Below are 26,231 nucleotides of genomic sequence, written 5' to 3' on the forward strand. Positions count from 1 at the left end.
ATGGCTCAGCTACCAGGCAGCCCACACCCTTCAAACTGCTTCTCTCTGGGGGCAGTGGAGGCCAGGTCTACCTCAGATCTGGCCAGCCTCAGAGCTTCTCAGACTCTGCCCTCTAAATGCAGATTCACAGGAATTCCAGCCTCTGCGCCCCGCAGTTTTTCAGAGTCCCCAGGTGGCATCTGATGTGTAACCACCACTTCTTCCTGCCAGGCTGTGGCCCAGCTTGGGGCTGCCCACAGCCTGCAGCCTTGGCCTCCTGTGAACCTGCATGAGCCTATGGCTGGGGCTGCCTTGGAGGACCCTGACTTCCCAGCCAAGGGCAGGACTGGGAAGTCTCCAGGCCTCTCCAAAGCTACTGGCATCAACCCTGCCTCCATGGTCTGTGCAGCTCTTCCCCACTCTATGCCCACCAAGAATGCCACCACCAACAGACACCAGTGGAAGGGATGCTGAGCTGTTCTGCCAAAAACCCTGGGGATGCAGAAGCAGCTTGGGATCTCCGGAGGCCTCACTGTGTCAGCGCTGCCCCCAGGGCATGAAGACCTCTGCCTTCACAGGGCAGTGTGGTGTAGGGGAGAGCCAGATGGCAGCAGCTTCCAGGCCAGTTCTTGGACTCAGTGGCAGTGTACTTTTATTAGTTCTCTGTGCCTCACTCTCCTCATTTGTGAGATGAATATGCTAGCAGGACCTGCCCCATTGGATCATGTGGCACTTAAATCGGTATAACAGTTATACAGTGCTGAGAATTATCCTGCACACAGGAAGCACTAGCTGCTGGTTTGTTGTCATCCACCTTAGCCTCCTCAGGTGACCCCAGAGCTCAGCTGCCTGAGCTCCTCCTCCTTTTCACAGCTTTCAGGGAGCAGCTCTTTCAGCTCTGCCAGGGGCCAGGCAGGAAGTCTGATCAGAGAAGCCAGGCTTCTGTTGATTTCGGTACCAGCTTCCTTCCGGGCCTCCCTCATTGTTGAGTTGCTTCTTCCACCCCTCCAGGCTCTTCCTGCTCAGTGATTTCTCACAGCCTCCTTGGTCACTTATGCAGGTTGACCCATCTGCCACCCCGCTGTCCTCCAGACAGACACCAATGGGACAGACTCTGAGAACCCCAAGCTGGAAGCTCTGCTCCATCAGCAGAGGCCGACCAATCTCCGGAGCCCCCACTCCACCAAGTGGGCCCCACTCTGGAGTGTGTGATGGCACCGACTTTGGGAGAAGTTTGGGATTTAAGCCTCAGACTCTTCATCAGAATTTTTAAGGGCCCCACCCAAAAGTGGGTTCTAGATTTGTGGCTTTTTGGAGGCACTGTGTTGTAGTGACAACACAAGCCAACATTGTATGTGCAACTCCAGGTTGGAGTCACAGTCTGCCACTTGCTGAGTGACGCCTGGGCTAGTTGCCTCCCCCCTCAATTTTCCCATCTCTGAAATTGATATAATAATTCCCCCCTCGTGTGGCTCTTATATAAATCAAATCAGAAAACGTGTATAAATGCCCGGAGACGTGGTGGGTGCTCAGCCTATTGGGGCTTCTACCTCTGCTGTCTCCTTTTCCTCTACTCTAGGTCACTGTCCTCATCGGAAAATCAAAAACATTGTCACAGTGCCTGATCCTACCCCAGGCCTCTGTCTTTGAGTTTTCTTCTGGATCCCTTCCCAACTTTCACTGATTGGCAGCTCTTATTCTGACCAGTGGTTGGAGCTTCCCCTTACTAGGCTACAGTGATGTGAATGCCTGGAGGCAGGCACCCAGCTTAACTTCCTTTTTTTTCTTCCTCCCAAGGAGTGCAATCTCTAAAAGATGAGAATGGAGAGAAAAAGGAAGCAGTAGCAGCTAGGGATCTCAGTGCCCAAAGGGACCCCAGGGGTGAGCAGCTTTGCAGTGTAGAGTCCTAAAAAGTCAACCCCAGCGTGAAGCAGCATATCAGGTGCTCAGGATTCAGGGTGCTGGCAGGACTATCCCTCTCTGTCCCATGTACCCAGCATCCTGGTCTCACCACTCAGAAAGGAGGAAGAGCAGGCAGGCCATGAGCCCAGGAGAACTGCTTATTCAATGCCAAGTGTGCCAGGCATTTGCACATTTTGCACTTAACCCTCATAACCACCTGAGAGGTGAAGATTATTCCTCACCTGAGAGGTTAAGTGACTCACCTGTGTTTACACAGGCTAGAGCTGAGATTTGAACTCTTTCCTCTGACCCCTACCTAACTTTCAGCAGTAGTTCCCCACGTTTTCCATCTGCAGCTGCCCTTGTGTCTTCCCTGTGATCTGCCTCTAAAAAAGAATGTCCTTCCTTGATGCTTTTAAATTTTTTCTTGGATGAATTTTCCAGCTGTGGGAAATGGAGAGTGGAGAGGCAGGCTCAGGCCTGGGTATGTGAAGATGCAGACAGATGTAAGGATGTAACCCCCTGCGTTAGTCTATTCGTGCTGCTCAAAACTTCTGAGACTGGAAGATTTATAAAGAACAGAAATGTATTTTCTCATAGTTCTGGAGGCTGGGAAGTTCAAGATCAAGATGCCAGCCAGGTCAAGGTCAAGTGGTCTGGCTCTCTTTGCCTCCAAGATGGTGGCTTGTTGCCATGTCCTCATATGGCAGGAGGTGGAAGGGCAAGAGAAGAGTGTTCCAGCTCCAGGAGAGAGAGAGAGAGGAAAAAAAATTTACCTTTCCTGTGCCTTTTTGTTCTATCCAGGTCTTGGCCACTTGGATGGTGCCTGCCCACATTGGGTGAGGCCAGGTCTTCCTCACTCAGCCCACTGATTCAAATGCCAGTTTCTTCTGAAAACACTCTCACAGACACACCCAGAAATAATGTATTACCAGCTATCTAGGTATCCCTTAATCCAGTCAAGTTGACTCCTAAAATTAACCATCATACCGCCTGCTGCCATCTGCTCAAGGCCCTGATCTGTTGGCCAGGCACTGAGCTCAGTGGATTATAGTCTAGTTAGGCTGTCCTAACAAAGCCTTAGGACTTAGATAACATAGAGCTTTCCATTGTTTTGACAACTCCTATTAGAAATAGGGGCTGCTTGTGGCTCACTCCTATAATCCCAGTACTTTGGGAGGCTGAGGCAGGAGGATCACTTGAGGCCAGAAGTTCAAGACTAGGCTGGGTACAAAAGCAAGACTCCATCTCCACTACAAAAAATTAAAAATTAAAAAATAGCCAGACATGGTGGCTTGTGACTGTAGTTCCAGCTACTTGGGAGGCTTCGGTGGGAGGATCACTTGAGCTCAGTCTGCAGTGAGCTATGGTCACCCTGCTGTACTCCAGCCTGGGTGACAGATTGTCTCTTTAAAAAAAAGAGAAAAAAACAGTAGCTGCTTGGAATCTTGTCTTGAGAAGGACTTTAAGGCTGCATCTGTAGTCAGTCAATCAAGAGCTCTGTGAACCTCATTCCCATAGTCAACCCCCCTAAAGCTGGTGAACAGTCCTCTTGTCAGTCATCTTTTGAAGTAGTGGCCCCTCCCTCAGGCAGGAAACAGGAAGCCAGGAGATGAGTCCTAAGCCTTTGGAAGAGCAACTCCTGCCTCTCACTTTGCCTCACTTACTCGAGTTTGGATGTTAGGTAAATGTGTCACGTTGAAATGTACAGCAGGATGGTGGAGAAGGGGTGAGATAAAAAGGCCTGGTTTCAGCTGAACAATGAGAGGGGATGGGGAAGACACATCCCCCCAACAGGGGCTAGCATCATGTCAGATATTGTATTAGTCAGCATTCTCCAGAGAAACAGAACCAACAGGATTTCTCTCTCTCTCTCTTTCTCTGTAGAGAGAAAGACTGAGAAAGTCATTTATTTTAAGGAATTGGCTTATGTGATTATGGGAGCTGGCAAGTCCAAAATTTTGCAGTGCAGGTCAGCAGGCTGGAGATTCTAGTAGAAGATGTTGCAGTCTGGAGGCAGAATGCTTTCCCCTTCGGGGAACTTCAGTCTTTTCTCTTAAGGCCTTCAATTAATTGGATGAGGCCCACCCACATTGTGGAAGGTAATCTGCTTTTCTCAAAGTCTATTGATTCAAATGTTAACCACATCTAAAAAATACCTTCATAAGGGAACAATAGACTCTAGGGACTACCTGAGGGTAGGGGATGAGGGGGCATGAAAATTGAAAAACTACCTGTCTGGTACTATGCTGTTTACCTGGTGACAAAATAATCTGCACACCCCTGTGACATGCAGTTTACTCATGTTACAAACCTACGTGTGTACCCCCGAACCTAAAATAAAAGTTGGAAAGGAAAAAAAAAAGCTTCTTTAGAGCAACATCTAGACTAGTGTTTGATCAAAGAACTGGGTACCATGACCTGGCCAAGTTGACACATAAAATTTACCATCACCGGCCAGGCGCTGGTGGCTCACGCCTGTAATGCCAGTACTTTGGGAGGCCAAGGCAGGTGGATCACCTGAGGTCTGGAGTTCAAGGCCAGCCTGGCCAACATGGTGAAACCTCATCTCTACTAAAAATACAAAAAAATTAGCCGGGAGTGGTGGTGCATGCCTATAATTCCAGCTACTCAGGAGACTGAGGCAGGAGAATCGCTTGAACTCAGGAGGCAGGGGTTGCAGTGAGCCGAGATCGCGCCACTGCACCCCAGTCTGGGCAACAGAGTGAGACTCTGTCTCAAAAAAAAAAAAATTAAGCATCACAGATATCTTAGTCAACTGTCTCCTAAGGTATGCAACAGATTCTGATGTGCATGAGAGGATCATAAGTGGGACAGGGCCAGTGCATTAAATAATATTGATTATAGAGTGATTATTTTTAATTCATTTGAATATTAATTACTTTAAAAAGAAAGGCTCCATTTGATATGAGCCCTTAACACTTCTCTAACACCTGTTATTTATAAAAAGGAAAACAGGGCCAGAATTCAGCTAGAAATTAATTACATTTGATCCTTGAACAATGTGGGACTTAAGGGCACTGAACCCCCATGAAGTCAAAACTCTCTGTGTGACTTTTGACTCCCCAAAAACTTACTACTAATATCCCACTGTTGACCAGAAGCCTTACTGATAACATAAACAGCCCACTAACATATATTTTATGTTATATTCTTATATATGATATTCTTACAATATGTAAGCTTGAGAAAAGAAAAAATTATTAAGGAAACTGTAAGGAAGAGAAAATATATTTGCTATTAATGAAGTGGAAGTGGATCATCATAAAGGTCATCATCCTTGTCGTCTTCATGTTGAGTAGGCCCAGGAGGAGAAGGAAGAGGAGGGGTTGGTCTTGTTGTATCATGGGTGGCCGAGGTGGAAGAAAATCCATATATAAGTGGATCCACGGAGTTCCAGCCTGCGTTGTTCAAGGGTGAACTGTACACTGTTTTGTTGTCATCAAATTTACTTTTATAGGGCCAAGCATGGTGGCTCATGCCTGTAATCCCAGCACTTTGGGAGGCAGAGGCGGGCAGATCACCTGAGGTTAAGAGTTCAAGAGCAGCCTGGCCAACATGGTGAAACACCATCTCTACTAAAATTACGAAAATGAACCGGTTGTGGTGGCAGGCACCTGTAGTCCCAGCTACTCAAGAGGCTGTGGCAGGAGAATCGATTGAACCCAGCAGGCAGAAGTTACAGTGAGTGGAGATCATGCCACTGCACTCCAGCCTGGGCAACAGAGACTCCATCTCAAAAAAAAAAAAAAAAGGAAAAAAAAGAAAAATACAGTGTGATAACCAAGTCAAGGCAGGGGTGACTCCAGAGGGGGTTTCCTAGAGGAATTAATTTATAAGCAGATACCTGGATGATCAGTAGGAGTTAGCCTGGAGAAGAAGAGGGAGAGAATGTTCTGGGCAGAGGGAATAGCATATGCACAAGGCTCAGGGGCAAGAGAGAGCATAGCCCATTCTTATGACTACCGTTAAAGCAGTGTTGGCCACAACATAGAGGGTGTGTCACAAGGCGAGGGAGGCAGTACTCAGGAATGGGACTCAAAGAGCTTCCTGCGCCTTGTTAGAAACATTGGGTTCCAGAAAGGCAGGGTTAAAATGATCTTGGCAGCTCTCTGTGCTTGAAACAGCACCCCAGATTCAGTAAACCCTCCTATGCCAAATAAATGAATCCATTCCTCTCTGCTTGGTATGTAACTTCAAGGTCTCATGGACTATTTCATTTAAGTAAGGGACTGCAAGGACCAGAGTCTCTACAGAGATCTTCAGGTACAGTTTCTCTGCCAGTGTTGGCTGCCTGGAGGATCTGAAATCTTCCTTCTGTCCACAGGTGACCTGGTGTCCCGTGCAATGCATCACCTGCAGCCCCTCAATGCCAAGCACCACGGCAATGGCACCCCCCTGCACCACAAGCAGGGGGCGCTGTACTGGGAGCCGGAGGCCCTGTACACCCTTTGCTATTTCATGCACTGCCCGCAAATGGAATGGGAAAACCCCAATGTGGAGCCTTCCAAAGTCAACCTCCAGGTGGAAAGGTAAGAAATGCCTTGCCTTGTGGTGGGTGGGTACTGCCTCCAGGGTGGGGCAAGTGTCCAAATGGGGGTAGAAAGGACTCACTTCCTAAAACTTGCCAGAGTGGTCCGGTGGGAACTTTGCACCCTGAGTGGGTATCTTAGACCTGTGTGGGGGTCCTTGAAATGGGTTTTTACAGGGCTGGTTCTGTTTAGGATAAAACTGGCCTGTCAGATAAGTGGGTCTGCAAATTCCAGAGGGGTAAGGGCCTCTGCAGTGAAAGTGGCTTCCTCATGAAGGCAGTCTTGGAGGACGCCACCGCCTCGCGTGGGAGTTATCTTCATCTTCTTTCATCCTGGCTGCCCTGGGACCCGGGAGAACCAGAAGCACCTATTCAGCCAGAAGTGGGCCTCTCGGGTGTTCAAGGGGCTTGATTGCCCAGGGGGAGGCAGTGTGACGGTTCTTTGAAGCCAAATCCTCATGGGGAAGGAAGGAACTGGGAGAGGACCCGGAGACCGCCTGGAGGCCTCCTCTCTGCCTCCCCACTTCCTTTAGCAACGGGTTCATAGATCCTCTCCCCACAGTGCCTGATGAATCAGGCCCCTCCTCCATATAGACCCATTTACTCTAAGTACTGTAGGTGTGACCCATTTATCAGAAAGAGTGGTTAAGAGAGCAGGCTCTGTGATCCCGACTGCCTAGGTTCAAATCTAGGCTCTTCTAATTAAAAGCTGGGGATCCTTGGGAAAGGCATCTGCAAAATAGGGATACAAAGAGTAAATCCTACATAGGGTTGTTTGAAAATTAAATAAATTGAACAGTGCCCAGTACATAGTAGGTGCTCAATAAATGTTAAATTTTATTATTGTTGTTGTAGATATGCTCTGCATGTAGCTGAACAACTCCCAACTTGGGCTCCTACAGTTTTCCTTTCTGTTACTTGGTGCCAAGTGGTTTTGAAAAGCTTGTTGGATGCTCTGTTTCTGCCAGATGCACTGGGGCTGAATTGGGCTCTCTTACAAAACCATGTCTCTTGGCTTTCAGTTAAGGGAAAAGGATGGAACGTAGGCTACATGGAGATTGCTGTTTCTTTTTTTCTTTTCTTTTTTTTTTTTTTCTGAGACAGAGTCTCACTCTGTCACCCAGGCTAGATAGAGTGCAGTGGCATGATCTCTGCTCACTGCAACCTCTGCCTCCCGGCTCAAGTGATTCTCATTCCTCAGCCCCCCAAGTAGCTGGGACTACAGTCACGCCCCATCACACTCAGCTAATATTTGCATTTTTTTTGTAGAGACAGGGTTTCACCATGTTGCCCAGGCTGGTTCCAAACCCTGGGCTCTAGTAATCCTCCTGCCTCAGCCTCCCAAAGTGCTGGGATAGGAATGAGCAACCATGCCAGGCTACTTCTTCTTTTTCTTTAAGAACCCCAATTTAACACCAATATTTCAATCCAGTCTGGAGTTAACTTAATCAGGAAATTAACTCCTTAAATTACTCAGGTCTCCCGCCATCCACAACAAATCAGTCAGTACCTTGTGCATATTTTCACGTGCAAACATGCCCAAAATGGAGAAGTGGTAAGATGCCCATAGCCAAAAAATAATCGTTCAGACACACCGAAACTTTGCTGTCTCTGGGTATAAATGCTAAGAGTTGAGAGAATGGAAACCATTGGCCTCAGCTATGGGGTGTCTAGCTCTTCACCCCCAGCCCCGACAGCCTATCCAGTAGTGCAGCTGTCCAGCAGCTCAGCTCTCTCATGTCATCTCCTGCTCCCACCTCCATGCAGATGAGCCCCTCTCCCTGCTGCGGCTAGACACTGCCTCCTCTGAGCTCCAGAACCTTCTCATCCCACTCGGCCGACTTCCAGTTTCCACTGTCAGGTCTCATACTTGCAGGCTGATTCTTCTTCTCCTAGCACCTTATTCTTTTCTGCCTCACACTTACTGTAATTTGTAACTACGTGTGTATTTCTGTGTTTATTTATTGCCTGTAAAGCTTCATGAAGGCAGAGAACACATCTGTTTTGGCCATCACTCCTCAATTGATGCCAAACTCAACATCTGGAGCAGAATGGGAAGTCCACAAATATTTGTAGAATCAAAGAATGAGCAAACCTATTGATCTAAGTGCCCATGGGACATTTCCATCTGGAGAGCTCAGACTACTTCAAAACTACAGCCTTCATCTCTCCCCCAAAACCCACTATTCCTCCTTTCTCCCCAGGCTCTAAGAATGGTACCACCATTGGCCTCATCACCCTGGTCAGAAAACTGAGACTTGACTGGCACTCCTTCCTCTCCCTCACCATCTCCAGCTGGTCAGCAGGTCTTATTGAGGCTGCATCAGTGAGATTTCTTTATTCCTTCCCCGCTAGACCACTGCCACTGTATGCTCAGGACCCCATCTTTTCTACTTCAGTTTCTACTTTTGATGTCTACATGGTCTCCCTGTATGTAAGCTTTAATAGTCCTCTGACCTTGGGAGGCTGAGGTGGGTGGATCACCTGAGGTCAGGAGTTTGAGACCAGCCTGGCCAACTTGGTGAAACCCCGTCTCTACTAAAAATACAAAAAATTAGCTGGGCATGGTGGCACACACCTGTAGTCTTAGCTACTTAGGATGCTGAGGCAGGAGAATCACTTGAACCCAGGAGGTGGAGGTAGCAGTGAGCCAAGATCATGCTACTGCACTCCAGCCTGGGTGACAGAGTGAGATTCCATCCAAAATAAATTTAAATTAAATTTAAAAATCCTCTGACCAAGACTGGGCACAGTGGCTCACACTTGTAACCCCAGCGTTTTGGTAGGCCGAGGCATGTGGATGACTTGAGATCAGGAGTTCCAGACCGACCAGCCTGGGCAACATAGCAAGACCCTATCTCTATGAAAAATACAAAAATTAGCTGGGTGTGGTAGTGCTTGTCTGTAGTCCCAGCTACTTAAGGGGCTGAAGCAGGAGGATTGCTTGAGCCTGGGAGGTCGAAGTTGCAGTGAGCTGAGATTGCACCACTGTACTCCACCGTGGGTCACAAAGTAAGACCTTGTCTCGAAGAAGAGTAAGAAGGAGAAGGAGAGGGAGGGGGAGGGGGGAAGGGGAGGGGAGGGGGGATAGGGAGGGGAGGGGGGAAGGGGAGGGGGAGGGGGATGAGGAAGAGGAAGAAGAAGAAGAAGAAGAAAAAGAAGAGCAACAAGAAGAAGAACAGCAACGAGAAGAACAGCAAGAAGAAGGAGGAGGAGGAGGAGGAGGAGGAGAAGGAGGAGAAAGAGAAGAGCAACAACAACCACCACCACAAGGAGGAGGAGGAGGAGAAGAAAGAGAAGAAGAGCAACAACAACAACCACCACCACCACCCTCTGACGAGCTCCATCTTCCTCACAGCGAAACTTCTAAAATGGAAGTCTCACGATGTGACATCCTCCCACTCCTGCTCAGCACAGTTGCCCAGCTCCCATTATACTTTCTATTACACAGTGTCCATTTTCCCTCTTGAATCTCCTTCTGGACTCAGAGTGTAGTTGGAGTGGCTGGAAGTCAAAAAGGACCCTCTAACGCTTCCAAACCTTCTGGGACAAGCTTTAAAGAGGCATGAGCAGGGAAGGAGAGCAATGAGAACATGTCCCAGAATTTGTTAGAGCCATTTATCTCGTTCTTTCCATGCCTCTTTGGTTGAATTTTCAGGAGTCAGCACAAAAGACAAAGTGGAACTTAGCATTTTCCATGTTCTGTTCAGTGTGATCCTCTGGGAAGCATGTGGATTGGAAGTCATATAGTCCTTTAAATTTGGATCCCAGCTCGGCTTCTTGTAGCTCTGTTATTTCACCTCTTTGAAACTCCATTTGTCCTTCGTAAAGTGAGAACACAACCATCCTCATGAGACTGATGTAAGCAATGAATTAGACATTGTAGCTAAGACATCCGGTGCCATGCCTGGCATGAGGGGAACCCCCTTCCTCCCTAAAACAGTCACTTATATTATATTTTGGGGGCTCTAAAATGCTGTTTTCATTGTCCTTAAAGAAAACCTGCCTGTGATTCTTTCCAGAGGGATCGTTATTTCTTCCAGCTCCCTGATGGAATAGGTTTTAGTGTTTAGCACCGGAAAACACAAGCGGAAGAACTTCAGAGGCGAGGGGCCGTCTGTTTTCAGTCAAGTGTTTATTTACACCAGCTCTGTACCAAAGCCTCCAAATGAGAATTTCCAGTAGAAGTTAGGACTCTAATTTGGAGTTATTTCTTTCTCTCCTCTCTCTCTCTCTTTCTCTGTGTGTGCGTCCTTTTTATTCTGCAAATCTATCAAACAGTATCATCTCCTTGACTATCTTTATTCTGACAAAGTCAGGTAGGGCCATGATGCTTATATGGTTTTCCTCTAGACTATAAGCTCTTCAAGAACAGGGGCTGAATATTATTTGTTTTCATCTGTGCCCAACAGACAGCCTGGGAAATATTGGCGAAATATGGATTATTTTATGCCTCAAACCATCCCTTCTTGTGAGAACAGCCTTTCTTGGCTGAAGTATTTGGAAGTAGGCCTGCATGCGCCATTTTGCCATTTCATGTGGGCACAGCTTTGGAGTTGCTCCATTTGTTTTGGATAGTTTCGTTTTTCATTGTGGAATTTTGAAGAAGCTCAGTGCCAGTGTGAGATTTCTGTAGTCTAAGTTTTTCCAGAACTTTGGCTCCTATTTCTTGAGCTTCTAAAATCATTCAGATACCTCAGATATTTTTATTTTAAAAAACTCAGACAAATTTTGTAATATTTACAATTAGGTGATATTTATTTTCCAAATAGTAATGATAAGTGAAAACACCTTAATTTTGATAGGAGGAGCCATGTGAGGGTACCGTTTTCAAAAAGAATCGTCCTCAATCTAGACTAAGGTTTCCCTCACCTGTATCATTACTGGAAATATCAGTGATTCCTAGATGTCTTTGGCCATGGATGATTTTAGTAATTTATTACCACAAGATAAAAAAAAAATAGTAGGATAAATGAGAGTATTTTGTTGCCTCAGGTAGCTATCTGGTAATGCCTGGGGTAACTGTGCACAGCTTCACTTGGAAGACTAGACAATTAAGTAGTTCTGCCTTCTTCCAGTCTCACTGAAAACAAACCAGAATTTATTTCTAGGTAGTGGTAGCTCTTGTTCCTTTTGCAAACAGAATGTACAGACATTTATATCAGGGAAATGTCTGCCAGGGGATTTTCAACTACAAACATGAGTATACAATCACCAATCACCAACTGTTTGAGGAAAACTAATAATGTGAAACAAAATAATCTTAGCAAATGGAAGAATTTACACTTGAAGAAACAGAGTTAATAAAGCAGACATAGCAGACATTAGCAGTGAATGACAACCAAATACATGTTCCATGATACTCATGCTACCAAAAGCTCACCCCAACACATTGCATCTTAACATTTTTTATCTCTGTGATGTATGTGACAAGTGAGATTCAAACTTCAACTTACTCCTATGGACATACCTGCAGTTACGCAATAAGTCCAGCGTGTTAGTTATAGCTCTACTCTGTTCTTTTCCACTAAGGAATGTAAATCAGAATGCAAGTGAGTAGAGGTATCCTTGATGCAAACAGCACTACCAGTCAGGATACTTAGTTGCAAAAGCTAAACCTCTCATGACATCTAAAGCAGGAAGAAAACCTCTGGGAGGCCCAGTATGGGTAGAAGATTAACAAATCTTTTCCCCTTCTGCATGAAAATTTGACCTTGAATTAACTCTCTAGCTCTGTTCCCCTGGAGGAAACCTTATAAAAATTGCAGTGTTAACTATGTTTCTGGGAAACATTGCTTATGGTCAGAAAGATCCAAGATTGACAAATTACATCTGGCCTGGAGGTACCAGAAATACTTGATAAAGACCCAGAGCTTTGGACTTCCCTTAATTTATTGACTCTTGTAACTAGCTGTGTCCTTTGAAGAGACCTTGGAAGCTATTGCTATGGAGTTGTTACAAGAGATATTGGGGTTTACAAACCAGGGCAGGGCAGCTCCCACAATCACCCATGTGGATCTCAGCTCCTTGCACCTGCATGTCACCTGGACAGGAGATAAGCTCCTGATGACTGAGCAAAGTGCTGCAAGGACTCCCACTGAAAGAATATCTGATACTGTCCTGCTGGGCCCAGGGTGGCCTATAATAGTCCCATGAATCTAAATGTTTACTGGATCTTAATAAGACTTCTGGTGGGCATTGAAGCCAGAGATCCAGGCTTTGAGGCTATATAACCAGGCTACATAACCTGGGATTGTACCCCAGGACTGCTCTAGCAGAGATCTCACAGCCACTGGTACTAGGCACAGACACTGGACCTTACACTACTGATGCTGGCCATTGAACACTCCAACAGGACCTCTGTTATTGTTGCCTCTAAAGGCTGAGTGTCTCTGTTATCACCCACATCAGCTCCACGTACCCTACATGTCACAGGACCTGCCTAGACCCTAACAAGGGAGTCTGGGAAGGTGAATTTCTACCTGGTAGAACCATGGACTCATAATATGGAAAATTCTCCAAACACCAAGTAACATCATCAGTGGTTCTGGAAAGCTAAAAGAAAAAAAAAAGAAAAGAAAAACAACAACAACAAAAACTGACAAAGTCCACTATATTCTTCTAATTTTCTTTTTTTTTTTTTTTTTTTTTTTGAGACAGAGTCTCACTCTGTCACCCAGGCTGGAGTGCAGTGGTGCAATTTTGGCTCACTGCAACCTCCACCTTCCAGGTTCAAGCGATTCTCCCGCCTCAGCTTCCCAAAGAGCTGGGACTACAGGTGTGTGCTATCACACCCAACTAATATTTTTTGTATTTTTAGAAGAGACAGGGTTTCACCATTTTGGCTGGACTGGTCTCAAACTCCTGACCTCAACTGATCCGCCTGCCTCGGCCTCCCAAAGTGCTGGGATTACAGATGTGAGCCACTGTGCCCAGTCTCTGCTAATTTACTTTTAAAAAAATAGATAACACACAAGTGAATCATTTGCACAGGCCAGCACTTATTACCATTATTAGACACACAAGTCACAACTGACTGGCTTACACATCACAGTTGAGAACCAAAATACCACCCCAATATAAGGACTCCTTGGTCTAACACCCTGGAAGCCTCAATAGCAAGAAGGAGGAGAGGAGAGCCATTCCTGGTATCCTGAGCAGGGATTCAGAAGGTCTATTCTCAGAGGAAGAATGCTACTTCCTCATCTTCCTGAGGGAGCAATCATGTCTGGCTCATTTTACAGTCCCCTACAATGCCCAGCCCAGGGCTAATGGCTCTGGAGAAATTCAGAGTTGCTGGATGAATGGGGACATGCTAGAGCGAGAACATGAGATATTAGATCTGTTTTCTGTAGACCTGGAATCTCAACCACCATATAAATGATTCTTAAGGAGAAAAAAAAATACATGTTGAATTCTAAATTATTGACTCAAAAAGCAAAGTTTTGAAACATGATCCATTTGTAACTTGAGCATTGTGGCAATTTATTTCCTCTATCCATGGTAAAAACTGCTGTAGTTCCACTATGTTTCAAACTGCAGGTTACAGCCCATGAGTGGGCCATTACATCAATGTGCTAGAGGTTAGCTAACAACACCCTGCTGGTAAATCTGGCCCGCTGTCTGTTTTTACAAATAAAGTTTTATTGGAATACAGCCACACTCATTTGTTTACATATTATTTGTGGCTGCTTTTGCACTGTGACAGAGTTGCTTAGTTATGACAGAGACTTTAGGGTCCAGAAAGCTGAAAATACTATTTGACCGTTCCCAGAAGAAGTTTGCTGACCTCTAATATGGGTTGTAATCTTCTTTTTTTTCTGTTTTTTTTTTTTTTTTTTTTTTTTTTTTTGAGACGGAGTTTCGCTCTTATTGCCCAGGCTGGAGTGCAATGGCACAATCTCTGCTCACTGTGACCTCCGCCTCCCAGGTTCAAGCGATTCTCATGCCTCAGCCTCCCGAGTAGCTGGGATTACAGGCATGCACCACCATGCCTGGCTAATGTTGTATTTTTAGTAGAGATATGGTTTCGCCATGTTAGTCAGCCTGGTCTCAAACTCCTGACATCAGGTGATCCGCCCACCTCATTTTCCCAAAGTGCTAGGATTATAGGCGTGAGCCACCATGCCCGGCCATAATCTTCATTTTCAGAAAAATCAGAGAGAATTAAATTTTTAAAATCAGAGTAGTTTTTACCCCGGTTTTATTAGCCTAACTGAAGTTGATTTATTGCCCAAGGTCACATCTGAAGTTGGAGAAGGAATACTTGAACCTTTGGAGTTAAGCCCTGGTCTGGGTTCTTATCCGTTAGTCTGTTTTGCTTCCATGGGCAGTGGTTTTAAAGAAACAAAGTTTGAAAGTCTCATCCCCAGTCCCTAGAATTTTTTTTCATAATCTTCATTAGTATTTTCAGGGTATAAAATGAATACACTTATTAAATAAAATGTGACAAAGTCCAAAAAATATAAAGAAGGAACTTTGAATGACTCCTAGTCTCTGTATCCAGGGATAAGCACTGTGACTCTATAAGGCATTTCCTTCTAGTCTAGTTTTCTGTGTACATACAAAAGTTTTTGTTTGTTTCACAATATAGGATCCAGATACTACACCTACTTTTATTGATTTGTTCCATTGGATAGCCTTTGAAAGCATGACTTTTTATTGGGCTGTTCTGTCATTGGACATGAAATTTAGTCAAAGGAGATCTTAGAACAGAGAAAGTTCGCTTCTTTCATGTTGAAGTTAATGAAACTGAAGCCCAGAGTGATGAGGGACTTGGCTGGAGTCACGAGCACATTTCCAGAGGCTTTGCAAGGCAGTGCCTCCATGCCTTTACTTATATTTTGCCCTCTTGAAATGCTTCCTCCCCTCTGTGCCATCCTCTAGCTACCTCAAGTTCATCCTTCAGGATCCAATTTAGGCATCACCTCCTCCAGAAACCCTTCTCTACCACTTCAGATTGTACTAAATGATCAGTGCATAGCATATAGTAAGTGCTCAATAAATGCTTGCAGAACTGAACAGAGCTGTGCCTGAAACCTAGGTATTCCTGCTTCCAGCCCAGAGAGCCATGTTGCCGAATCAACTCAGGCAGTCCTCAGTTTGGTACTGGTTCTTGCATTCAAGTGCTGTCTGACCTCAAGGCTTCAGTTTCTTCAGCTGTGAACAAGAAATAATAATTTCTACTTCATGGGGCTGTTTCAGTGACAAATGAACTAACTTACATAAGTGTCATGCATGATCATTGACACCATGGCGGGTGATCCATAAATGGTGGGGATTATTCTCTACTCCCTTAATCCAGATTGATCTCTTCTTTGATATCGCAAGAGATTTTGACGAACACTTACAAATGTGGCAGGCCCTGCTCTAAATACTTTATGTGTATTAACTCATTCAGTCCTCCCAATACTCCTTGAGTCAGGAGCAGATAGCCTTACGTCTTTCCATTTTACAGATGAGGAAACTGAGATGCAACACGGTTGTGTAACTTGCCCAAAGTCATGCACATTGGGGAAAGTCTGAAAGTATCACAAATGTCAAATGAGTGCTGGGTCACTATAGGGACAGGAGCTACATGCTAAGGGAACAGAATATGCACCATCAGGGGAGGAAGGTGAATGGACAGAGAGTGAGACCTTGTCCAGAAGAGGCTTTGGATGCAGCCCCAGACCAAGCTGGAAGGAAGTTTGAGAAACTGGATAAGGCGGCAGGATGTTCTCCTCTAGGCAGTGCAGAATGCAGAAGAGACTCGGTGTGGTGGCTCAAACCTGTAATCCCAGCACTTTGGGAGGCCAAAGCAGGGAGATCACCTGAGGGCAGGAATGCGAGACCATCCTGGCCAACATGGCAAAACCCCATCTCTACTAAAAATACAAAAAATTAACTAGGCATGGTGGCACATGCCTGTAGTCCCAGCTACTCGGGAGGCTGAGGCACAAGAATCACTTGAACCCGGGAGGTGGAGGTAGCGGTGAGCCAAGATTGTGCCACTGCAGTCCAACCTGGGTGACAGAGCAGGGCTCTGTCTTGAGAGAGTGAGACAGAAAGAGAGAGAGAGAGAGAAGAGGAATTCAGAAGAGCTCAGAAAGGGATGCTGAGCAGGGAGGTAAGAGATCAGGACTGTGTCTGAAACCCCCATAGAAGCATAAGGGATGGTAATGGAGAGTACTGAACATTTGGTGAGCGTCTACTATGTGTCATGTACTGTGTGAGACACTTTACATACAGAGTTTAATTTAACCCCCACATCAACCTTGTGAAGTAGGTTATGCCTCACCTGCAGATGATAAAATTAAGTCTTTGATCCTAAATTACTGCTTCGTAGGAAAATGTTATTTAAAACCTAAGGATCTTCATAGAACATTTTTTATTTTTAATTAATAAATAATATTTGATATGCTTATGGGGTACAGTGTGATATTTCAATACACGTGTACATCATTTAGGAAGAATAGTTCTAGATTTTTTTTGTAATTCTAGAGCCAGAACACCTAGGTGAATATCAGAGCTCTAATACTCATGAGCTGTGTGGCCTTAAATAAGTTACTTAGCCACTCTGAGCCTCAGTTTCCTTATCTGTAAAATGGAAGATAATCATAGAATCTACTTCAGAGGGCTGTTATTAAGCAATGTTGTGTTAATATATTTTAAGCACTTAAAACTCAGCACACATTAGCCTTTTTATAGATAATGGTCATTATTATTCTCACCATCATGGTGTTTACGGCTTGGATATATATTCCAGCAGAGTCTTTCAAACATTCATGATTTGAATCACCTAGGATCTTCTTAAAATGGAGATCCTATTCATTAGGACTGGGGTGGGGCCTGAGAGTCTCCATTTCTAACAAACTCCCAGGTGAGGCTATTGCTGCTGGCTCAGGGACAACACTGTGAATAACAAGGTATAGTCGTTTTTTGTGCGTGTGTCTTATCTCTGTTCCTTACCCGAAACCAACCTCCATTTACAAGTTACCTAAAGGCAAGAAATCAGCTTTTGTAGTGACTTTTGTCTCCCTGGTAGAGCTTAGCCTGTCATAGGTGCTTATAAATATTCCTCAGACTTTGGGGACTGGAGTGAGCCTTGCAGGGCCTCGACTCCCCTTCCCTCGTGCGAGGCTGGATCCCTCTGCAGTTTGCTGACATGAATGGGTCCCCAAGGTCAGACATGGCCAGCCTGCAGAACTCTCAGGCTTTGGAGCAGTAGCTGCCAAGTGATAGCTTCTAGCATCCCAATTTAATGGTCATCCTCAGCCTAACAAGGCAGCCAGCTCCTCTAACGTGGCTCAGGAATGGCAAATGAGTGACAAGCTTTACCAGGGAAAGGTGAGGCAGGATTTGACAGATGTCCTCCCTGGGGACAGCATCAGGGCAAATCCTAAACTTCACCCGCTTCAGGCCTGTTAAACACCTCCGGCCTTCAGGGCTTGTCAAACAGCTTCTACTCGGTTCCCCAGGAGTTCTCAGCCGAGGGGGAGAAATTGTTTCTGACCATAGGTGACAAGCTGCGAGGTTCAAGTTTAAGAAACAGCTCTCTCTGGGAACATGCATGTTTAGTCTGATCAGATGGATAGGCTGCACTTGTTCATTTCAATGTCCAGGTCTTTTTGGAACCCCACTAAACTGGGTGCTACATTAATCTAGTTTAGTCTAATACCAGCTTCTCTTTATTTCATGGGAAAAGGGGAAAAAAAATCTGACTTCTATGACACAAAGACTAAGGAACCAGAGCTGCACTGGCCAGCATGGTCACCACTAACCATGTGTGGCTATTTACATTTAAATGGATTCAAATTAAATAAAATACCATGTGCCTCATTTCAGATGCTTGACAGCTACATGTGGCTCAGTGGCTCCCATATTGCACAGCATAGGACATTCCCATCATCACAGAAACATCTATGGGACAGCCCTGAACTAGAGACTTAATGCAGGCAGTATCCCCCTTCTAGAAAAACAGACTGAAAATCCCACTCTCAGAGCAACAGAGAAGGATTCATTGTAGAGACCAGGGACCAATTCACCTACTGAAACATATGCCACATGACTGTGTTTTGATCCTCTTAGAGCTGAGTTTCTTAAAGCAGCCATCATCATCATCACCATCTCATTTTGCCAGGTGTTTATGGTGTGTCAGGCTGTCTTCTAAGTGCATGAGCTCATTGATTTCTCAGAAGACTCTTATGAGCCTGTCAGCATCAAATTTTTTTTTTTTTTTTTTTTGAGCCAGAGTTTCGCGCTTGTTGCCAGGCTGGAGTGCAATGGTGCAATCTCGACTCACCGCAACCTCCACCTCCCAGGTTCAAGCAATTCTCCTACCTTAGTCTCCTGAGTAGCTGGGATTATAGGCATGCACCACCACACCCAGCTAATTTTTTATATTTTTAGTAGAGACGGGGTTTTTCCATGTTGGTCAGGCTGGACTCGAACTCTCGACCTCAGGTGATCCACCCACCTTGGCCTCCCAAAGTGCTGGGATTACAGGCATGAGCCACCACACTATTGCCCTATCTGTCTTGATGATGAGGAACTTCAGGCTCAGAGAGGTTACGTAGCTTACCCAGGTCATACAGCTATCACCAGGCAGAACTGGGATGCAAAGGCAGGAGGCTTGAGTGCAGAGTTCACCCTCGCAACTGCATCCCACTGTGGGATGAGATGAGAAGGATGCAGGGTATAGAAAGAGGGCAGAGGAGTCCACGTGAAGGTGAAATGCCTGAAAATCTAAGGCCAAGAACATTCTTGCCTTAATATACCTCGCCCTCCGTCTTCCCTTTTTCCTTTTAGTTTTGTCCCTGGCTTAGGCACAACAAATATTGCTAATAAAAGTGGAATAATGGGCCGGGCGTGGTGGTTCACGCCTGTAATCTCAGCACTTTGGGAGTCCAAGGCAGGTGGATCACCTGAGGTCAGGAGTTCGAGACCAGTCTGACCAAGATGGTGAAACCCCCATCTCTACTAAAAATACAATAATTAGCTGGGCATGGTGACACGTGCCTGTAAACCCAGGTACTTGGGAGGCTGAGGCAGAAGAATCACTTGAACTCGGGAGTTTGAGGTTGCAGTGAGCCGAGATTGTGCCATTGCACTTCAGTCTGGGCAACAGAGCAAAACTCTGTTTCAAAGAAACAAACAAACAAAAAGTGGTATAATGATAATCAAATCACTCCATTTGATTGGACAGCCTTTGAGAAACATGTGAATCTTCTGACACAAATTGCTGTATACAGTGATATGTTGCTTAACAATAAGGATACACTCTGAGATATGCATCATTAGGTGATTTTGTCATTGTGGGAACATTGCAGAGTGTACTTACATGAACCCAGCTAGTGTAGCCTCACCTCCACACCTAAGCTACATGGTAGAGCCTATGGCTCCCAGGCTACAAACCTGTATAGCATGTTACTCTACTGAATACTGTAGGAAATTGTAACATAGTGGCATTTGTGCATCTAAACGTATCTAAACCTAGAAAAGCTTCAGTAAAAATACTGTATTATAATCTTATGGGACCACGATCATATATGAGGTTTGTTACTGACCAGAATGTCATTATCATGCAGTACGTGATTATATATAAATAAACTCAGAAGCTGCCTCTTAAATCTTTACTTCAATATTACTTGAGCTTTCATTTTTCATTTTATTTTAATGTTTTTCATTGTTGATTCTATATATTATTAAGCTTTTATCAGTCAGTCAGTCATTTAGTCAATCCATAAACATGCATTAAGTGCCAGCTATAAGCACAATAATAGTAAGAGATAATATTCATCAAATTCTTTATGTGCCAGGCACCATTCTAAGTACTTTACGTGAATTAACTCATTTATCCCCCATTATAACTCCATGAGGTAGGTATTATTATTGTCATCCCCGTTTTACAGATGGACAAAGTGAGGCTGAGGATAGCTAATTTGCCCAAGATCACTGGGCCTGGAAGTGGTAGCACAGGGATTCAGGCCCAGCAGGCTGGCTCCAGAACTCGCTCCCTTTACCACCATACCTTTGCTGCTGTGTGTCCAGCCCTTTGCTAGGGAGTGGGGACTCCGGGAGGCCTCACGTGGCTCATGTCCAGCACAGCCAGAATGGAGAAAGAGTGTAGTGTCAGAAGGGAACTACTGGAAGTGGGACAGATCAGGCAGGGCGGTATTTGAGTCGGACTTTGAAAGATGAAAAAAACCAGCCATTTGATGATTGGAAGTGGGGAAGGTGTTCTAGGCGAGAGGAGCAGCTGTCAAAGGCTCCAGGCTGGAAATCCGGAGATAGTGGGGGACGCATAGACCAACTGAGACAGACTAGCACAGGGGCTCTACTGCCCATCAGCTGGTTTGCAGAGGTGCAGCTGTTTAACCAGTTATTAAAATGCTGAAATGCTTCTCTCTATGGGTTGGCAAAAAGCCACTGCCCCAAGTGCTCCCAACCCCACCATGTCCCTGCCATCCAGCAACAACAGCTTGGCATCTGGCCCTGCAGGTGCTCCAGGAGGCCCTGCTGCACTGAGGCTGTAGGAGTTGATCGGTGCCTGAGCCTTCACAGTAGTTAAATATTTAGAATATCATCCTGAGTTGAAAGTGTCGGGGAGAGGGTTTTGTCCTGCAGGTGTCATGGGCGGCTTTGTTCCTTTGACAGCAGGGTTAGGGTTGAAGGTTTGGATCAGGGGAGAAACATAAGCAAAATCCAAATGCCTCTGCTCATCCTTCAGGACTCAGCTGCATCCCCACCTCTCCCGTGAAAGCTTTGCTGACCTGTGCCCTTGGCAGAAGGCCTTCTCTGTTCACAACCCCTTCGGTGAATAATTTTAACAGTCCTTGAGTGCCAGCTCATGCCAGGCCGTGTGATGAGAGCTTTTCCAGAGCATTCCACTTAAATTTCACAGTCACCCTCTCAGCTACTGTTATTTTGCCTATTTAACAGATGAGAAGAGTGAGCAGACGTTCTGGGGCTTGCCCAAGGTCACACAGCTAAGTTAGGATGTGGCGGGGCTGGAGGTTGGGCCCCAGCACTGTGGTTCCAGAGCGTGCATCCTCTTGCCCACCCACCGTGGGTCCCCATGACTGCTCTGGCATTATTTGCTTCCATGTCTGTCTCCACTGCCAGGCTTTGAGCTCTGCACAAGCAGGGACAGGGCTTTGATCATTTGTCTCACTTTCTGACAGCCAGACAAGGACTGGCACAGAGTGGGTGGGGAAGAGAAGGATCAGTTAGGACCTGGCCCCAGGGGACTGGAGCAGAGAGAGATGTAGGGACCAGCTGGATGCTTCCTGCAAGAGCCCCAAAGAGAGATGACAAGTCCGTAGCTGAGTGAGTGCCCTCCTCAGTGTCTCCCAGAGAGAGATCACCAGTTGGCCTCCTCCTTTCTCCTGAGTGGTCCCAAGGCAAGCCACATTGGCCTCCCCAGGTTGCTCTCATTTGCCTGGAACTGACAGCCCCATGCATGCTGTGTGTCTGGGGCCAACACTCAGGGGGAAAAAACAACATTAGCGAATATCAGCCCTTGAAACTGCCCAGTGCAAACTGAGGGCTGGCCCAGCATGGCAGGAACCAATGGAAGCCTGGAGCCCAAATGCCTGGGAGCAGAGGGGCCTGCAGAGAGAAAGTGCTCTCTGAGCTCATCCCACTTTTGAACCATCTGCCCCTGCTCCAAGTTTCCACTCTTTTTTTATCCTTTCAGAAATAGTGATATTGACAGCTGCTAGCACACAACTGGTTTTCACATGTTATGGGAAGTAGCCCTGGCAGTAAATTTGGTCATTTGCCCAGTAGACATGGCATCTGAGTTGAATGTGCATTCTTCAAAGTCTGACTTCATAAACAAATCCTCTACAGGTATACAGTTCCCTGGATTTTTATTGATTTAATTACATTTTCCCCATCCCTCCATTTTGCTCTCCTCACAGACTACATCTTTTTATACCTACAATAAAAGGTGCTATAAATTCAATTATTATTATTATTTCTTACTGAAAAGGTGTATGTGCTTGTTTTTTAAATTTTGGAAACTACAGGAAAATATAAGGAAGAAAATTAAAATTATTTATAATTCTGCTACCCTGAGGTAGCCAAAATTATTATTTAGTTTATTGTCTTGTCTTTTTTTAACACAAATAGGGAGGGTTTTGAACATAGTTACACTGTGTATATATAATTTTATGTCTTATTTTTATTTCACTTAATAGCATACCATAAGCATATTCCTGGTTGTACTATAGAACATGCATAAACATTCTTAATGACTGCAGAATATTCCATCGTGTGACTGTACCGTAATTTGCCTAATGGCTCTAGGGTTCGTGGCCATTTGAATTGTTTCCAGTGTGCGAATTGCTGTTCTTTTAAAACTACCCACAGTGGTGTGACTAAAACATCAATGGAGAGGAAATGGTTATGAAAAGAGTAGTCAGCTTGGAGTAGAGCAACTGAGGGGTTAATTCACGGGACCTCTAGTGGCCTGTAGGAGGAAGAAACTGCAAAAGGAGAACCCTGGGAGGGAGCCTCACCCAGCCCAATCCCAGCTGTTGCTTTTCTTCCAGGAAGCAAGGCCTTATGGGAAGTGTAGGGAACAATGGCGTCTGCCTGGCCTGCGAGCTTTCTAGAGCAACAGTAATGATCAGAATCTCTTGGAGTGAGCACTTCCACACTCAGGATCTCCCTCTATTTTCACAACAAAACTGGGAGCTGGGAAGATCGCTTTTCACATCTCCAGAGACTGACTATAAAAAAGTCATGAGATTTGCCCCAAGTTATGCAGTGAGTGGCCAAACCGAAACCAGAGGGCTGCTCTGGGGATCCCTGGGACTCTCCTCCTGCTCTTTCTGGATTGCTTCTAGAATGGAAAGAAGCATGGCAGCCTCATCAGAAAGCAAGTTTTGAGCTTGTTCTGTGGACAAAGTTCATAGAACGCACACTTGGTCAAGTCTATAGTTGAGGAGGATGCCACAGTTCCAGGAGGTTTATGTTTGTTTGGTGGCTGTGTTTGTTTGTGTCTAATTCTGGATTTTAAAACGTGGCTCTATCTTATGTTTTCTGTGTGTATAAGAAGCATCACCTGTGATGGCTTTCTCAGTTCTTTCAAACTAGAGTGAGGAATTCGGTCAAGAGTTAGCCAGTCAAGTTCAGACCTGCTCAGGAATTTAAGCCAAGTGTGCTGGCAGAAGAAGGTGGATGTGTTCCCAGGCTTCCATTCTCTTCTCACTGGTAGGTTCAAACTCCCCTCCTGGAGCAAGCTCTTTTTGCAGTCTTTTGTCCCATTGCTCTGTATTAGTCCCTTACATAGAATCCCACCCTCTCCTTGCACAGCCACACCCCAGACCCTGGGGCAGCAAGATGGGGAAAGCATATTTTTGTGATTAGGAAAGGAAACTAGTAAAAGGAAACTAAGAACTAACTTGTTGAAAACACTGAGCATCCACTGCCTCTAAAATCCTTCCCTGGAAGTACTGTCCCTCTTCAGACTCCAGAGCACTTTACAGCAACATCCCACAAGGCACTTCTCATGGTCTGCCTTGCATGAGAGTTACCTGCTTTTCTTTCCTTGATAGCCACTTAATGCCCCAGTCCACCAATCAAAAGTCCTGATCTAACAGATACACAAGTATAATTAAGGAGTATAATTATAATTTTAAAAGTCAAACAGACTTTATGCAATTGGGACTGCCCTGGAAAGTCCCGGATGTATAGTCACAGTAAACCTCCTTGCTACATTGAACAACAGAGACCAGGTTTTAAATCCTTGTGTCCTCCATAAAACTCAGCACAGACCCTTGCTCCGAGGAGGCAGTCAATAAATCGGGAACCAGTTAAGTGCTCAGTGTGCTCCATAAACTGCTCTTCCCGTTCATGTATTTATTAATTTATCAGGTTCATCTTACTTCTTCACCCACTTACTCCTTCAGCTACTCCAATTCATACAGAATCCCCTGAAACTGCCCTACATCTTTTCACCTCATTCCCTCTGCCTGGATTCTTTTCCCAAACACTTCTGCCTCCCTGGTCCAGGCTCCGGGCGACATTTCCCAGCACACTCACTCCCTTCAACTGTGGCTGATTTAGATGCTCCTATTTCCTTCTCTCATTAGACTTTGTGCATTCCTTTATCATGAAGCTTTTTGGAAGGTGGCATAACAGCTTCTTTTCTCATGCTTTTCACATTAGACCTTGAGTTCATTGAGTACTGGGACCTCTGCAGTATCACCAGGTGTAGAACCAGGTACACAGAAGGTACTTACTTATTCTTTCATCCATTCAACATATATTTATAGAGCATTTACCATACAGCAGGCAAAATGTCTGCCTTTGTGGAGCTTCCATTCTACCAAAGGAAAAAGAAAAGGAACAAATGCATAAATAATACAAACATCAGGCACAGAGAAGTGGCATAGAGAGAAATCAAACTGGGTACTTAAACCAAGGACAACTTCCAAAAAGTGCTATTTTAGGTAGAGTGGTCAGAGAAGTTTTATCTAAGGAGATAGCATTGGAGCAGAGAGCTAAAGAAAGTGAAGCAGCAAGCCACTAAGGAAAGATCTTGCCAGGCAGAGAGAACAGGAAGTGCAAAGGCCCTGGGGCAGAAACATTCTTGGCACGTGCCAGGACCAGCAAGGAGGCCAGAACAGAGTGTGTGAATGGGGAGTGTAATCAGAGACGAGTCCAAGGTGGGCAGGGTCAGATCCTACAGGGCCTCTTGGGCCTGCAAAGGGATCTGATTTCTATTCCATATGTGACGAGAAGCTCAGTAAATTTTTGTCAGATTGAATTATTTGAGATGAGTTGAACTAAAACAAATTGGGCATTGTCGTAGTATAGGCTCTAAACCATTGTTTGAACCCCGCAGTATCCTAAGTCTGCTGTCCTTGCCTACAAACACAAAAGCATTAGGAACAGTACCATTTAGCAATTCGAAAACCTATTCTTGTGTGAGTTTGCCTGTTCTGGAATTAGCACAGCCTTGTGATTGTTCCCAAAGCCTTTTGGCCAGTGACACTTTTGCCAGCCTTTCCTATGTGGACCAGTTTCATTGTGTTGGCAGATCTGGACCAGGGAACATCTGAACACAAGAGGAGTATGGTCCTAACGCCAGTCTGACATTTCTGTTTCATTTCTGGCTTTCCCAGACTCTGAAGTCTTTGAGGGTCACTGGGATTTATTCTGGGCCCTTGGCAGGATCCTGGGCCCGCTCTTAATATAGTTTTTATCCAAACCTGGTTCTCATTAAATCTTAATTATGTGAAATTCCTACCCTTAATGCAACTGAAAATAAGGCACACGTTGCTATTTTTATCTTTTTTCTTAGTCTTTATAAACCATTCCAGTGAACCATTCCCTGGAGTAAAGTGGGAAAACCACCAGAATTTAAGCTAAGCAAATTCACAGAACTCAATTTTACATTCATTAATTCATTTAACAATCATTTATTCACTCAAAGAAAGGTGATTGAGGACCTACAAAGTACCAGCACTGTTCGAAGTTCTGGGGAGGTAGCAGAACACATGGTAAGCTCCTGCTCTCAGGAAGCGGAGAGTCTAGCAGAGGAGACTGAACAAACCAGGAAACTCATCTAAAATGTCATCTTGAGCAGTGATAAGTGCTACTATGTACAAGTTTGGAGGATACAAAGATGAACAATTCATGCCCCTACACTGTGGTTGGGGTGGCAGTGAAGACGTAAGTTATAACAAAAGTATAATATGTGTTATTGGGCATTGTGCACAGAGTGCTGTGGAGGAAGAGAGAAACAAATTACTACTGTAGTTATGGGGGGCCCTTGGAGAACACTTGAAGAGGTGACATTGGA

At 45.2% G+C, this 26,231-nt stretch overlaps 2 protein-coding genes across 3 annotated transcripts in view; both read left to right on the top strand.

Moving 5' to 3' along the window:
• Positions 1 to 26,231, top strand: part of PWP1 (PWP1 homolog, endonuclein) — a 753,749-nt gene that overhangs the window by 574,218 nt on the left and 153,300 nt on the right. The gene's annotated exons all lie outside the window — the stretch shown is intronic.
• ABTB3 (ankyrin repeat and BTB domain containing 3) overlaps positions 1 to 26,231 on the top strand; it is a 338,029-nt gene that overhangs the window by 216,053 nt on the left and 95,745 nt on the right. For both annotated transcript variants that reach the window (XM_050749650.1, XM_050749651.1), the window contains exon 3: positions 6,230 to 6,434. In XM_050749650.1, coding sequence (XP_050605607.1) covers positions 6,230 to 6,434 — 205 coding nt within the window. The remainder of the gene's footprint in view (positions 1 to 6,229; positions 6,435 to 26,231) is intronic.

The sequence above is a fragment of the Macaca thibetana genome, chromosome 11 (genome assembly GCF_024542745.1).
Source record: "Macaca thibetana thibetana isolate TM-01 chromosome 11, ASM2454274v1, whole genome shotgun sequence".
NCBI classification, from domain to species: Eukaryota; Metazoa; Chordata; class Mammalia; order Primates; family Cercopithecidae; genus Macaca; species Macaca thibetana.